The sequence below is a fragment of the Miniopterus natalensis genome, chromosome 4 (assembly GCF_054644295.1).
Source record: "Miniopterus natalensis isolate mMinNat1 chromosome 4, mMinNat1.hap1, whole genome shotgun sequence".
NCBI classification, from domain to species: Eukaryota; Metazoa; Chordata; class Mammalia; order Chiroptera; family Miniopteridae; genus Miniopterus; species Miniopterus natalensis.
Window position 1 is genome coordinate 30,459,091 of NC_142084.1, and position 17,053 is coordinate 30,476,143.

The following is a 17,053-nucleotide window of genomic DNA, read 5'->3' on the forward strand; positions in this document are numbered from 1 at the left end:
TGAGAAGACCTTGCATTTCAAAAACATAACCTTTGATGGTATATTTTCTAAGGGACTTGTGTGGTAAAATATTTATAAATTTTGGTCCTTTTTATCAAAATTAAAATTTCTATTTTTCTTCTCTATGGACTTGAATTGTCTAACATGGATTGACCTTTGTGCTGAACAGAGGACCTTAATGCACCAGAAAAGGTTGATTATGGGAATGGTAAGGTGTCCTGAAATTTAGGTTTTGCAGTTCTATGGATATAGTATTGTACTATCAATAGTAAAAGAATTTCATTCACCAAAATTGAGAGGTCAGGTACCTGACACTCTTGTTTGTTTGTTTTTTTGTTTCTATTTGGCATTTAAAAATGTATAGGATTTTCCCTAATGATTATTAAGCTGTGGAATTTTCTTTGAAAAGTTAATCTACAGAAGTATTTGTGAATGTGGCACACGTAAAGCATGTAATCCTTTTAAAGCAATCTATGTAATTACCCAGAACTGTGATTCAGGGCGGATAAAAAAGTCATGAAGGGTCAATATCATGGAATGTGTACTGTGGGGCAAAAGTAGGTTTACAGTTCCTATGGAAACTAATACAATAATGTAATAAATGATAGAAGGATAAACTTTCATGTATTCAGAACGGTAAATCTACTTTTGCCTCACCCTGTATTGGGTGATTTATCTCTGGAGAGTCATTTGGACAATTTTCAGATAATGAAAACAGTGACAATAATTTTTTTTCTGTTGTTCTCACAAACTAGAAGCCATAAATGTCAAAGTATGTGTCTAATATTTTGTCTATAAATTTAATGTCGATTAACCCAAGTCATATTCAAATTCATTTGGTTTTAGAAGATTAGAGTTTTACTATTACCCTTAAGATTTACACACGAATAGTTTGAAATCTTTTCATTGTAAAAGAAAACAAAATCACACAAAGCATATATATAGCTTAATTTAACACCTTTTAAAAACTAAATTTTTCTTGTCTTGCCCAATATCTTTGGTATTTCAATGTAGTTTATAAGCACATGTGCTATGAATATAGTAAGAACACTTGACTTGTGGTAGAAACCTTCTGGCTTAAGGAACATTTAGAGATGATTATGTAATAAACTTAAGTAGTTGTTAAAAGATTAAATATCTATGTTAAAAATAGTAGCAACTGATTTCCCCAGCACTGGTCAGCTGCTATTCTAATTATGCATGCACTATGCATAATGGTAATTTACTTAATTTTCATACACTTTCTAGGCTGGTGGTTCTGAGTCTACTTTTAAAGCTTTATTCACTGCATGAGTGTGGATGATTCATAGTATTAGGAATAGGGCTCTCTATAGTTTGAATAATACAGCCCCAAAACTAGTGTTTTTCTAGTTCTTCTTTTGTGGATCAAGTAATGACACACCATTAATTAAGGACATTGTAGAGCATCAATATTCAATAAAATAAAATGTTTGCCACACAGCCTAATTTAATAGCCTTAAAAGCTACAAAATAAATGAACTTAATATTTTAAACATATGTCCCAGTGGCCCCCTTTTCTCTGACTTCTTAGCCAAAGGAGACCAGCCTAGGCTTATTTCCCCAGCCCTTTCTTGTTTCACATAAACATCCTCTAAAATGAAACATTTTAATATATCTAAATATTACTATAACATTAGTATAAAAATTATGGATCTTTTTTTTGTACCATGTCTTTGAAACCTGGTGTGTATTTTACATTTATCATGAGCACATTTTAGGGCTAGTCTCATTTCAAGGACTGAGTGGCTCCATGTTGCTAGTGGCTACTATTAGTGCAGTTTAGAGCCTTTTAAAAATATGAAACTATTCGACTTTGCAAAAATTTCTAAGGAATTGGCTTTGAGGAATAAATAACGTTTCTAATTCTACCATATAAATTTGTTTTTAAAACACTTTTTATCCAAAGCAAGTCCATATTGCATTATAACTTAAATAGTCTTTGACTTTTGCAAAATAAGTTTATAAACGACTCAGCTTGGATTTTACTTATGAGGGTACTTTTTTTTTGGTTAATCCTCAATCAAGAGTATATTTTTTTCCATTGATTTTTAGAGAGAGTGGGAGGGAGGAAGGGAGGAAGGGGGAGAGAAATGGGGAAGAGAGATGTCAATATGAGAGACACACATCAATTGGTTGCCTCCCACACCTGCCTTAACTGAGGCAGGGTGGAATCTGCAACCCAGGTTCTTGCTCTTGACCAGCAATTGAACACACGACCCTTCAGTCCTAGGGCTGATGCTCTAACCACTGAGTAACACCAGCCAGGGCCTTATGAGTGTACTTTGATTAAAGAAAAGATAGTGTGGAGAAAGACAGTTTTAATTCCAACAGGGTTTCAAAGTGCTTTAAAAGGTGCAGAGCAGTGCACCTTTTATATGTATTTTTTATTTTAAAGCTCTAATTGGCTTTATTCAGCAATTCATGAATGGGGCAGCATCCCATCTAGTAAATAGAAGGGTGCTCTCCAGGGCAGTGCACTTTAATGATATGACATTCTACTCTTTATTCAGTATGAGCTAAGTGGGCACACTGCATTTAGGTAAACCTTGTCAAGCAAAGGAAATGTGAAAAGTATAGGAGTAATGGCTGTCTCAAAATAGAGCAGTGGACAGATTTTTGCCTACAATAAAATAGGTATTTAGTCTAACTGGCTTAATAGCTTCAAGATTCCATAATTTCATTATAATTCATAGATTTTAATATATCAGATTTCAGAGAATTGACTCACAAATTGATATAGTGTCATATTGGTGACTTGTTGATATTCTTGAGAAGTTTGAATGAATGTGGTCTTTGTAAGGGCTGGTGACATTGCATTAATGATTCATTGGTTTCACTTGAATCCATCTTATAAGGTCTTCAGATTTGAAAATCATTGGAAAGGTTATAATTGAGGTTGATTTATCATGATATGTGAAAAAAATCAAGCCCAAGGAACAAAAATGAAATGTTTTATAAATAATAAAGCTATTATTTTAACTATAGAACTAACTTAAAATTTTAGAGTCTGCCCCCAATTCTCCAAGAATTGGAAGTCCACTGAACCCAAAGAAAAGTAATGAAACAAGTAATCTTCAAGCAATGACTAGAGTTTTATCTACCAGTTTGCCTGACTTGGACTCAGAACCTTGGATAGAAGTAAAAAAGAGACATTGTTCATCACCAGTGAAATTGAAGGTAAGTTATTATAAACTAAGTGAAGTGTGATAAATTCTAGTGGAGTGTTTGTCGGGTATGTATATAAAATTAGGAAAAGTTTTTAGAAATTGTAAAAATTGGAACGATTGGCCTTTAGTAAAAACTTGTGGGTTACTCAATAGCTGAAAATAAGTTGTGTGGTGTCAAGTTTTTAAATTTATCTTTTCTGGATAAAATTTGGCTTTTTTACTTGTTACTAATTTAAATTTGAATAATTCAGTTTTTTAAAAAGCAACTACCTAAATTTTGAATTTATGACCTTGTTATTTGTAACATTAAATATTTGTAAAGTTCCTATACAAATAACTCTGTGAAGGATAAATACCAGGTTTTATATATGTTTTGGTGATGTACAATAGGAGAGGGAAATAAAGTTCATTTCTTGGTGGGTGTGAGATGGGTGTGGTTAGGAAACAATAGGATACAGCCCTGTGGTAGAACTGCTGTATTTTTGGATGCATGAACTCTTAAAGGTGACAAAAATTTCTCTGCTGTAAAGCACAAACACAAATGAAGATGTAGAAATGGTGATGAACACTATCATATTGCAGGTTATTATGAACAGGGCTCTTTATCCCTAAGGTCAAAGCATGAAGAGAGGAAGAATGCAGGAATTAGTGGTTCTCCTCTGATGGACCTGGGAGTGTCACCAGGGGGCATTTGGCAGTTACCTGGAGACATTTTTGGTGATTACAACTGGGAGAGTGCTACTGCATCTTATGAGTGGAGGTCATGGAAGCTGCTAAACATCCTACAGTGCACAGGACAGGCCACCCCTTTACACACACACACAGAGTTATCAAGCCCATGTCAGTAGTGCTAAGTTTGATAAATCTTGATCAAAGATAATTTTAATTAGCAGTGTTAAATGTAGCATAGAGAAAGGTTAAGAGTTTATTTTTCCTTGGGGGCATTTAAAAAACCTAACAAAACTCTTCCAAAGAAGATTTTCTGAAGACTTTTCTAGTTAATTTTTGTATTTGTCATGGCAAACCTGGATAACTAGAGAGGGAGAGTAGTCTCCTGGACTCACTGAAAAAATTTGTACCATATTTCATTCTAAGAGCTGTATTTTCCCTCCATATTTAAACTCGCCACATTTAAAAAAAAAATTGTTCCTCTTAAAATTGATAGCAGAAAGACCATTCTAATTCAGAGTCTTTAATACAATTCTGTTACTCAACTTTTTTTTTCTTTAGTGCTTATCAAATACTTCACATTTATTGGTTCAGAATAATACTGGCTGTTTTTCTTTTCCAATTTGGGTGCTAAACTAGCCACTGAGCACACAAGCTTGATGTTACTTGTAACATTATTATGTGACATCTTAAAAGTGATAGAAAAATTGTTATATAAAAGAACCAATTTCTCCTTTTAGGAATCGGCGTCTCTACCTGAAGAGGCATCAAATCAACTCTGTCCTCCAGATGAACAAGAGCAAGAAGAACTTGATTTTTTATTTGATGAAGAGATGGAGAATATAGGACAAAAAAACACATTTACTGATTGGTCTGATAATGATTCAGATTATGAAATTGATGACCATGATTTAAACAAGATTTTGATTGTAACTCAGACACCACCTTACATGAGAAAGCATCCTGGAGGAGATCGAACAGGCAACTACACATCTCAGGCAAAAATTACATCTGAACTTGCTAAAGTTATCAACGATGGCTTGTATTATTATGAGCAGGATCTGTGGATGGAAGAAGATGAAAACACACACACAGCTATAAAGGTAATTGTTTCTGGCCATCTTTCTGCTGATACTATGGCTTGACTGTTTGGTGTTGCTTATATTTTCCTAAACTTTTATTTTATAATATTTTAAATATAAATTATATTTAATTTGAAAATTTTCAAGAAATATATCTGATAGTCACAAACTGAGAATTTTATTAAAACGACAGTAAAATAAATACTTAAATTACAAAGAAAACATTAGCACTCTGACTAAAAATCCTTGCTTTTTTCAGGTGAAAATAATCAGGCTCTTTCTCATAAGAAGGAATAAAAACTGAAGTTATGGAAAGGCTTAGTTTACATGCTCATTCCTTACCTGGCTTTAGTCACCACAGATATATGAGTAGGGCTTCAGAGCCAGGTTGCTTTTGTTGCCTCCTTCCACCTTAGTCTGTGGTGCATGTTCTGTGGTTGTGGAACTGGTTGTGGGCAAATGTAGAAAATTAAACCGGCTGATTGTCTCACCTTGTCCAATCATTACTATGGTGCTATGGGTGCTATTTGAAACCTTGTTCGTTTTACTTTATATTTTTTATCTTCTTGCTTTTCACCCAATATCCTAACACCTATCTCAGTTAAAAGGTAAAATATGAGAATGCCAGAGTAGTCAACTGGCCATCTGCATTATTTTGTTACAAATTTTAATAATACAGGTAGGGATTAAAGGAGGTCTTTTCTGCCATTAAATTGGTCAGAAACCCCCCAAAAGTTAAGTATTTAGTTAGCAGATAATATAATGAGGGGAAAATTACATAACTATAATGTGCCAAATAGGAAAGAGAAAAGCTGGCCACCTAGTGGTTGAATAGAGGGGACTGGCTGTCCATGGAGGTCCATATCACCAACAAGAAGTGTGCTTTCCTTTTCTTCATTTCTTTCCTTCCTAGAATTTCCAGCAGTGTTTTCACCCTCTTCTCTGGCCACTGCCTTTTTGGAGTTGGTAGCATGTCAGTGATTTTGAGCCTGAGCAGTTTTCTGTGTCCTGCCGTGGGAAAGGAAGTTTGTTTTTATAAAGTTTTTTGGTTGAAAGCCTTCCCTTGTATAATCATTGTTACTTTATTTGTGATACGTAGATTCTATAAGTATTATCTAACTTAAATCCTTTTTGGAACAGATAAGGATAGAAATAAATTCAGCCAACAATAGGTTAAAATTCCACTCACTCCATTCCTTATCCCTCTACCCTGCTTTGTTCTTCACCATCTACCATTCTGTACATTGCACTCTTGATCACATGGCTGTAGGATCTTATGAGGATAGGAATTTTTGTCTTACTTTGTACACTACTGTATCTCCATGCTAGAGCAGTTCCTGGCACAAAGTAGTGCTTAATTCATATTTGTTAAAATGGATAAATGAATGATGGATTAACATTATGAACTAACCAAAGGAATTTAACCAATGTACATAATTTTGGTTCTGTGGGAAAATATTTTCAGGGTTCCAAATAATGAACTTTTAAACCACCTTCCTTGTGAAACATGGACTATTTGTAGGTGATTATTTGCTTTAAAGTTTAGACAATAATAATTAAAAGCCATGTAATGAGTTAATTCAAAACTTGGAGCTATATGGCTCTAAACATTATGGGTCTGTTTTTAAGTGTCTTATTTTTGCCTGATCCCTACGTACATTCCTATCTAACCTGTTTCTCTTATTTGTAATTCCTGTGGGTCCCCTTAAAGGAAAAGAAATCAATCATTTAATTTGTTTATTAAACTCCTGTATGCCAGACACTGTGCTAGGTCCTGGAATTGAGATGGGAAGATGATAATAGAGTCTCTGCATGTCCAGTTCTTACAAATAATTGGTAGGGCAGACATTGAAGTAAACCCACAGTAAGTACTTAATCACAGAGTATGATAAGTGTTCTAAAGGAAAAGAACAGGATGCTATTGGATTTGGTTGTCAGGGAATGCATGTGAGAAAGTGAGTCATAGTGAGATCTGAAGTATGAGTAAGAATAAACCATGTGAAGAGCAGGTAAACCATATTCTAGGAAGAGGGAAGAACAAGTGTCAGGGTTCTGAAATGAGAAAGGACGTGGTATATTTAAGGAACTGAAAAGCAAGTCAGTGTGTTTATAGTATTATGTAAGAGGACAGTTATGGGTATACAGACAGGAGCCCGATCATACAAGGTTTTGTTGGCCATGTAGGTTTCAGATTTTAATGGAAAGTTTATATCGGTACTTTGAAGGCTTTTACAGAGGCAGCAGGACACAATCTTATTTTTAAAGGATCACTGTGGTTAGTATGGTGGAGAATGAATTAGATGGGGACAACAGTAGCAGAAGAAATCCAATTAGGAGGCTATTAAAGTAGTTGAGTAGATGGATGTTGATAATTTCAGGTAAATTGGTGGCAGAGGAAAAATAGAAATGAGAATACCGGGATCTGAGCCCTGAGGAATGATCATTTAGGAGTGGTATAGGAAAGTGTTGTGGAAGCCAAAACTGGCTTTAAGAGGAGAGAATAATCAGATATGTCAGGAAATAGATAGATTGAGATAGATATAAATGAAAAAATGCCAAATTGATAGGATAGTTTGATCAATCATTTCTGACTTTGCAAAATAACTTTTGCTGAATACAGAAGCTGTATTGAACTACACCAAAGAGTGAATATAGGCTTTCTGTTTCTGGCATGTCATTACTGCTGTAAACAACTAAAATGGCCTGTTAATAGATGGGAAAGCATCTCCTTAAAATCGATGATCTTCAAGGTAAGTTATTATCAGAATAAAACCATAGAGAAGTGGAATAGTTTTGCCATGGAGACCATTTTGGAATTAGGGGAATTTGAAGATACCAGCTGTGCAAAGGCCACCTAAAGTATCGGGGTAAAAGACATAAACATAGGGTCTAACCACCGTTGGGAATTCCAAAAGAATTTCTTTCCCCAGTAAATTTGTACCCTCAAGAAATATATCCTCAGTGAGTGAGAGCTTAACTTGCCTTCTCACCTATTCCTTTAGGGGGCTAAAAAGAATATTTTCCTAGTTGTGCTGAGTAGAACAGGGAGAAAAAAAATTGGCTTAGAAGTTATAATCATGCAAACCAATTTCACTGTCTGAGTGACTAAAGTAACTAACCACTAGTCATAAACTTAAAGTGACTGTGGCCTGTCAATTTCCCAGCATCCTTCAGAAGCAACTGTAGTTCCTTTTTGAAGACATTTACCTTTATTCTAAACCTCAAAGAATTTACTTAAATTATTTTATAAGGAAAATGAGCAGCTCACGAAACAGTTTACAAGAAATTGTGTATTCAGAAATATTATAGACAGTTTTTGCTATTATTTGGTACATTTCAAATCAAATTGTATAATTTAACATCTAGTGGGTTTTGTTTAAAGCTTTTTATTTTTAAAAAATGAAAGATAAAAAGCAAGCATGAAATGAGAAATATTAAGTGATAAACTTTTCCTAATTGGAGTTTCAGAAGGAAAGGAGGAAGAAAATGGGGCAGAGCCAGTATTTTGAGAGATAATAGGACTTTTTCTGAACTGAAGAGAGGTATCAGTATACAGCAGCTGGGAATAAAAGGGAGGTTACTTTCAAAGATAGAATGACTGGACAGCTAACTAACTGCTGACTTCCCACCAGCAATAGTTAAATGCAACAATGGCATGATAGTGTTAATACACTATGGAAAAAATTCACTATCAGCCTGTAATTGTATGCCTTGAAAAATAGCTTTCAAGTACAAGGGTAAGATATGAGAAATTTCAGCCAGCAGACCTATCAAAGGAAATTCCAGAGGTAGTATAAAAGTGATTCCAGATGCCAAAGATACAGAAAGGACTGCAAAGCAAAGCAAGATAAATATGTGAATAAATCTCTAAGTATTAAACAACTAATTCTTACAGATTTAATATAACATTAACAGTTATGAATGAGAGCAGTAAATGGTAGTATTTAAAGGAACTTTTTAGTCTGGAAAGAACATTGATTATATTTAAAGTTTTCATGTTGCTGTTTGAAGGATACCTGTATAAAAAATAAAATTAGCCTGGCCCATGTGGCTCAGCAGTTGAGCACTGACCTATGATCCAGGAGGTTGGGGTTTGATTCCTGGTCAGGGCACATGCCTGGGTTTTGGGCTCAATCTCCAGTAGGGCACGTGCAGGAGGCATCTGATCAACGACTCTCTCATCATTGATGTTTCTCTGTCCCTTCCTCTCTCTGAAATCATTAAAGATATATTTAAAATAATAATATGGTAGTATTAAACTCAAATATTTAAGTAGAAAAACATGAATAAATATTGTCGAAGTATATGTAAATACAACCAAGTTAAGTTATTTGCATATTTTTCCAATCTTTTTCCAAATACATACCATATAGTAGTAACCATCCAAAATCAGTCTACAGGTTCAGTGTAACCTGTCAATATCTTAACTGGCATCGTTGCAGAAATTGACAAACTGATCTGAAATTCATTTGGAAATTCAAGAAGGAACCCAGAATAGCCAAACCTATTTGAAAAAGAAGAAAGTTGAAGTATTTATACACAATCCCTACTTGTACTAGTATAAGGACAGACATACAGATCAGTGGAAGAGAATTCGAGAGTCTAGAAATATACCCCTATGTCAGTGGTCAGTTGACTTTCAGCGAAAGTGCCTAAACCATTCAATAGGAAAAAAGCAGTCTTGGGACAAGTACATATCCACGTACGAAAGAATAAGTTAGATGACATCCTAATTTACCATGTACAAAATTTAACTCAAATTAATAACTAAATATAAGAACAAAAACTATAGAACTCTTTGCAAGAAAACATGAAAGAACATCTTTATGAGTTTGTATTTGACACTGGTTTCTTGTATGACAACAATAGCATAAGCAACAAAAGAAGAAATATACGTTAAATATAATCAAAACTTTAAATTTTTACTTTAAAGGACACCACAAAGACAGTGAAAGGACAATAAAAACAATACCATTTACAGTACCACCCCCTAAAATGAAATACTGAGGTATAAATCTAAGAAAATAAGTACAAGATTCATGTAAGGAATGTTACAGCTCTGAACAAAATCAAAGAACTCCTAAATAAATGAGAAGTATGTCATTTAGGAATGCTCAATATTGTCACTTCTCCCCTAATTGATCTATAGATTCAGTGCAGTCCCAATCAAAGTTCCAGGAATTAATTTTGTGAATATCTACCAACTGCTTCTAAAATTTATCTGGAGAAGCACAAGACCCAGAATAGCCAATTCAGTATTGAAGAAGTCAGAGGACTGATACCACCCAGCTTCAAGAGTTACTGTAACGCTATAGTAGTCAAGACAGTGTGGTATTGTTGAAAGAATAAACAAATAGGTCAATAGAACAAAATAGAGAGCCTGGAATATAGTAAACTGATCTTTGGCAAAGGACCAAAGACAATACAGTGGAGAAAAGAGTCTTTTCAACAAGGTGGTGGAACAGCTGGACATCCACATGGGAAGAAATGAATCTAGACACAGACCTTATATTTTTCAGAAAAATTAACTCAAAATGGATCACAGACCTAAATAGATCACATACACAAAATTTTAAAATTATTAGAAGATAATGTCGGAGAAAATAGGATCTTGGGTCGGGGAGTCACTTTAGATAAGACATCAGAAGCACAATCCATGAAAGAAGAAATTGATGTTTGATCTCATTAAATTAAAAACTGTTCTATGAATGACACTGTCAAGAATGTGAAGAAAAGCCTCAGAATGGCAGAAAGACACATCTGGTGAGGTTGTTATCCACAATAAACAAAGAACTCTTAAAACAACAGTATCAAAACAACTTGGCCACGTGGCTTGGTTGGTTGAAGCATCATCCCATACACCATAGAAGGTTGCAGATTCAATATCTAGTCAGGGCACACATGTAGGTTGGGGGTTCACTCCCCAGTCCGGGCGAGTAAGGGAGGCAGCCAGTCGATGTTTCTCTCTCACATGGCTGTTTCTCCCTCCCCCCTTTTTTCCCCACTCCTTTCCCTCTCCCTCCCCCCTCTTCTTTCTCTAAAAAAATCAATAATTTTTTATTAAATGGGCCAAAGACCTGAACAGACAGATGACAGTTATGCATATGAAAAGATACTCCACATCATATGTCATCAGGGAAATGCAAATTAAAATAAGACATTGCGCCCCGCCCAGCATGGCTCAGCGGTTGAGCGTCGACCTAGGATCCAGGCGAGCAGGGTTCGATTCCCGGTCAGGGCACATGCCCGGGTTGTGGGCTCAATCAATGACTCATTATTGATGTTTCTATCTCTCTCTCTCCCTCTCCTCTCTCCTCTCTCTAAAATCAATAAAGATATATTTAAAAAAAAAACCCAAAAACAAAAACAAGACTTTGCTACACACAGAATGGCCAAAATCTAGAACACTGACACCACCAAGTGCTTGGGGAGGAGGTGGAGCAACAGGATCTTTCATTCAGTGGTGGTTAGAATGCACAATGGTAGAGCCACCTTGGAACACAGTTTGGCAGCTTCTTACAAAAACTAAGCATATTCTTGGTCATATGATCTAGCAGTTACCCACCTTGGTACTTACCCAAAGGAGCTGAAAAGTGATGCGTCCACACTGAAACCTTCACATGGATGTTTATAGCAGCTTTATTCATAATGGCCAAATCTTGGAAGCAACCAAGATGTCCTTTAGTAGGTGAATGGACAAATTAAGTGTGATATATCCAGGCAATGGAATATTACGCACTGCAAAAAAGAAATAAACTATCAAGCCAGTAAAGACATGGAGGAACCTTAAATGAATATTAAGTGAAAGATTCCACTCTGAAAAGGCTATTACATACTATATGATTCCAACTATTCAACACTCTGGAAATGGAAAACTATGGAGACAGTAAAGAGGTCAGTGATTGCCAGGGGTTGAGGGGAGGAAAGCATGACTAGGCGGAACAGGATTTTTAGGGCAGTGAAAATATTCTGTATGATATATAATGGTGAATAGGTGCCATTTCACATAAAACACATGGGATGTATAACACCAAGAGACAAACCTATGAAAACTTTATACTTTTGGTGATAATGGTATGTCAATATAGGTTCACTGATTGTAAGAAAAGTAACACTTGGTGCAGGATGTTGATAGTGGGGAGTCCATGTGTGTGGGAGATTATAGAGTATATGACAGATTTGTACTTTGCATAATTTTGCCGTGAAGCTAAAACTGCTTTAAAAATCATCTATTAAAAAAATGGTTAGGAGAAAGTATTTACAAATCATCTTTAATAAAGGACTTGTATTTATAATATGTCAAGAACTCTTAACTCAATAAAAAGACAACCCGATTAAAAATCAAAGTGACTCCATGAGATACCACTTAATACCTATTAGGATGAATATACATTTGACTCTGGGGATTAGGGGCACTGACCCCTGTGCAGATGAAAATCCATGTATAAACTTAACTACAGTCCCTCAGTATTTGCAGGGCATTTGTTCTAGGACCCCCTCCAGATACAAAATTTACAATGGTCAAGTCCCTTGTATAAAAAGTGGCATAGGACAGTGCCTGTAATTGGCCCCCAACATCCATAGATTCCCAACTGTGGATTGAAAATACTACTTTTGATCTGCAGATGGATAAATTTACAGATGCAAAGCCTGGGTATACAAAGAGCTGACTGCATATTTATTGAAAATTCAGGTACAAGTGGACCTGCCCAGTTCAAATCCATGTCATTCAAGGGTTGACTATAGTAAAAACGATACACACAGCTGTTGGTGAGATGGGGAGAAATAGTAATCCTCATAGACTGCTGGTGAGAATGTGAAATGGTCCAACTGCTTTGGAATGAGTCTGGCAGTTATCAGAAGGTTAAACTGTTATGACATGACCCAGGAATTCCACTTTTAGGTATATAATCAAGAGAAATGACAACATGTCCATATAAAACTTGTACACAGTGTTTTTGCAGCATTATAAAAGTGCAAAGAGCTCAGATGTTCATGAACTGATGAGTAGGTAAATAGCAGGTGGTATAACCATACAGTGAAGTATTTGGCACTAGAAAGAAAAGAATTTACTGATACATGCTACAACATGGAAAACATTACATTAAATGAAACCAGTCACAAAGTACCACACAGATTGTATGATTTTGCTTATGTGAAATGTCTAGAACAGATCAAAATTAGATTGGTGAACTGCCTGGGTGGGGGTACTGGAGGTGGGTGGTTGGGAGGAAATAGTTACTACTGCTAATGAGTACTGGGTTTCTTTTTGGAGTGATAAAATGTAATATTGATTGTGATGATGGTTCCAAAACTGTTTACTAAAAACAGTAGAATTGTGCACTGGGGTGAGTTGTACCAGATATAAATTATATCTTAATAAAGCTATTTTTAGAAAAACAAAAGGAAAGATGTTCTCTGTACATGGATTGGAAGTCAGCACTACCCGACATGCTCTACTGATTCAGTGGAATTATCAAAATCCCAGTGGCTTTTTTTTTTTTTTTTTTTAGATGAAGGGAGAGAAACATCCATGATGAGCAAGTCATTGACTGACTGCCTTCTGCATACCCCCTACTGGGGATCGAGCCTGAAACCCAGGCATGTGCCCTGACCAAGAATCCAGCTGTGACCTCTTGGTTCATGGGTTGACACTCAACCACTGTGCCATGCTGGCTGGGCCCAGTGGCATCTTTTGCATAAATAGGAAAACGAGTACTGAAATTCATATGGAATCTCAGGGAACCCTGAAGAGTCAAAAACCATCTTTAAAAAAAAGAATGAAGTGGAAATCTCATACTTCTGATTTCAACACATATTACAAAACCACAGTAATTAAAACAGTGTGGTCCTGGCATAAAGACAGACATAGACAAAGGGAATAAAATAGCCCAGAAATAGACTGGTTGGTTTTGTTTTTTTTTTTAATGGTCAAATGATTTTCAACATGGGTGTCAAGACCACTCAGTGGAGAAAGGACTAGCTTCTCAACAAAAGGTATTGGGGAAACTGGGTATCCACAGGTAAAAGATTGAAGTTGGACCACATGTAAAAAAAAAAAGTTTAAAGATCTAAACCCAAGAACTAAAGCTATAAAACTGCTAGAAGAAAACATAGGGGTGAAGCTTCAAGACATTTGATTTGGCAGTGATTTCTAGGATATGACACCAAAAGCACATGTAATAAAACAAGAGTGGACAAATTGGAACTCATGAAAATCAAAGATGTAAGTGTATTAATGGACACAACAGAATGAAAAGGAAGCCTATGGAATAGAAGATACTTGCATACCCTCTGCTAAGGGGTTAATATTCTTGAATGTATAAAGAAGCCCAACAACGCAATAAAATAAAATAAAAAACTGGGCAAAGGACTCATAGAAATTTCTCCAAAGATGTTATACAGATGACCAACAAGCACATGAAAATATGGTCAACATCACTACTCATTAGAGAAATGTAAGTCCAAATCACAGTGAGATATTACCGCACACTCATTAGGGTGAATACTTCCAAAATTTAAAGCAGCCCCTCCAAAATAACAGTGCTGGAGAGAATCTAGAAAAATTGGGACCATTGTACATTGCTAGGCACATAAAGTGCTGTGGCTCCTATGGAAAACAGTATGGCAGTTTCTCAAAAAACTAAAAAGATGCTTGTGAACCCATGTTCATAGCAGTATTTACAACAGTCAAAAAGTGGAAATAACCTAAATGTTCATCAGCTGAATGGATAAACAAGACGTGGTGTGTACATGCAATGGAATATTATTCATCCTTAATAAGGAAATCTGAAAAAGAAAAAAATATATAAGGAAATCTGTCACATGCCACATCAGTGGTCTTTGAGGACACGCTAAATGAAATAAGTCACAAAGACATGTGGTATGATTCCACTTATATGAGGTAATAAAGTTGTCAAATTTATAGGAAAAGTCGTTGATAGTGGGAGGGGGAAATGAGTATTGTTTAATAGGTATAGAATTTGTTTTGCTGAATGAAAAAATTGTGGGTATCTTGCACAACAGTGAAAGAACTTTAACATTACAGAACTGTACACTTAAAGATGATTAAGATGGTGAATTTTATGTTATGTATTTAACCCAATTAAAAGTAAAAGTTATAAAAGAAAACTGAGCTACTCACCAAATAAAAAAGTAACCAAAAAAAGCCATTGTTACATGTGTTAATAGCAGACTTATAAAATAAACTTAAAGACAAAGGCATTAGTAGTGCTAGTGTCCTTTTATAATGATTGGCTAGAGGTGGGCAAGGGGGGGAAATGGGGGACAGCTATAATAGTGTCAAGAATAAAAAAGTTTTAAAAAGTTAGAAGCAACATAATAAAACCCTGTATGTTTTAAAACAAAGATCTATTTTAAGTAACTCACCAAAGAAGACATCATAGTGGAGATTAGTAAATCTAAATGGAATAACTGAATTTAAGAGGTGCACCTAAAGAGATAGGCTTAAATGCAAATGTGATAGGAAAAAACACTTGTAATTCATAAGTGAATCCTCAATATTACCTTTGCTGCTTAAAAATTTCCCCCTAAATCTCAAAAGGTTAAAGTTAAAATTTCTCACATTGTTTGACAGCGGCTGTGTGTTAGCTGTTGCAGCAGTGTGTGTGTATTTCTGTTCTACGTGTCTTCTCATTTGGGGGCTTTGTGCTGAAAGAGCAGCCCCTATATATACATTCACATAGCAGAGAAGATGAACAAGAGGCTGAGCTAAAGTGTAGAACTGTATCCAGAGGACTGCTTAGATGTTACCTACATTTGATCACATTCCATTGGCTAAAGCAAATCACACGGCTATGCCTGTGGGCTGGGGATATTTACTCTCAAAAGGCATGAAAAGTAATTATAGTGGGTGTATATGCATAATTCCATAATCTAGGGAATGCAGGCTATAAACAATAATAGAATCTGTTATTGCTTCCAAGAAGTTAGGAGTTAGAAACTTAAGTTAGGAAAAGAATTAGGAAAATAACCTGCCATAAAAGTATTTGAAAGGAAATAATAAAGAGCAGAATTTAATTAATTATATCTAACACAATAGGGGATAATCATACCAACACTTAATTCTTTAAAAAATTATTTATTTATTGACTTGAGAGAAAGGAAGATCTATTTGTTGTTCCACTTATTCATACATTCATTGGTTGATTATTGTATGTGCCCTGACCCAGGGATGGAACTCACAACCTTGGTGTATAGGGACAATGCTCTAACAATTAAGCTACCTGGCCAGGGCAAGAATTCTTTGAAAATATTAAAATTTAGGGCAAAAAAGAGGAAAATATATGTATTAACAGCTTCAATGAAAATAGGATGTAATTGTCATGAGCTATTTTAGACCAATAATTTGAACATTTAGATAGGAAAGTTTTCTCGATAAATACGTAACTTACAGAAACTTATGGAAAACAAAGTAAGTTTCTCTAAACCATTTTTTAAAAATGTTTAAACTTGACGATAACTTGGCTTATTAGCAGGTTCTTCTAAAAACTGGAATAATTCCAATTATGCACATATATTTCCAGTGAATAGAGCTGGTACTAAGTACTACAGGTAGTTTATGTATAAAAATTGTAGAACAATATTAGCCAACCAGATCACTGTTTTTAAAAAGGTAATCAAGTTTTCATTTCAATAATGCAAGTTGTACATTAGAAAAATAAGTCAATGCAATTATCATGAACAGATAGATTGAAGAAAGGTTACGGTCACTCTAATTTTTTTTTTTAATCTTTCCCTGAGGACATTGTTTTTATTGATTTTAGAGAGGAAGGGAGAGAGAGAGACATCCATCAGTTTGCCTCCCGTAGGCTCCCCAACCAGGGATTGAACTCACAGCCTGCCTCACAACCTGCATGTGCCCTGACTAGAAATCGAACTCATTACCTTTCCTTGTATGGGATGATTCTCCAACTAACTGAACCACACTGGCCAGGGCATGATCACTTTAATAAATGCAGACGGTGCATTTGATGAAGTCAACATGCATACGTGAGATTTTTTAGTAACATAGGAATAAAAAAGAATATGTTTAGCCTCATGAAGGGTTTCTACAAAATCATGTACAAAACAAACAGGACATTCTGAATGGTG

At 35.3% G+C, this 17,053-nt stretch overlaps 1 protein-coding gene across 1 annotated transcript in view; it reads left to right on the forward strand.

Moving 5' to 3' along the window:
* Positions 1–17,053, forward strand: part of LARP1B (La ribonucleoprotein 1B) — a 79,108-nt gene that overhangs the window by 30,580 nt on the left and 31,475 nt on the right. Inside the window, exons 10-11 of the mRNA XM_087816479.1 lie at positions 3,026–3,198; positions 4,598–4,960. Coding sequence (XP_087672605.1) covers positions 3,026–3,198; positions 4,598–4,960 — 536 coding nt within the window. The remainder of the gene's footprint in view (positions 1–3,025; positions 3,199–4,597; positions 4,961–17,053) is intronic.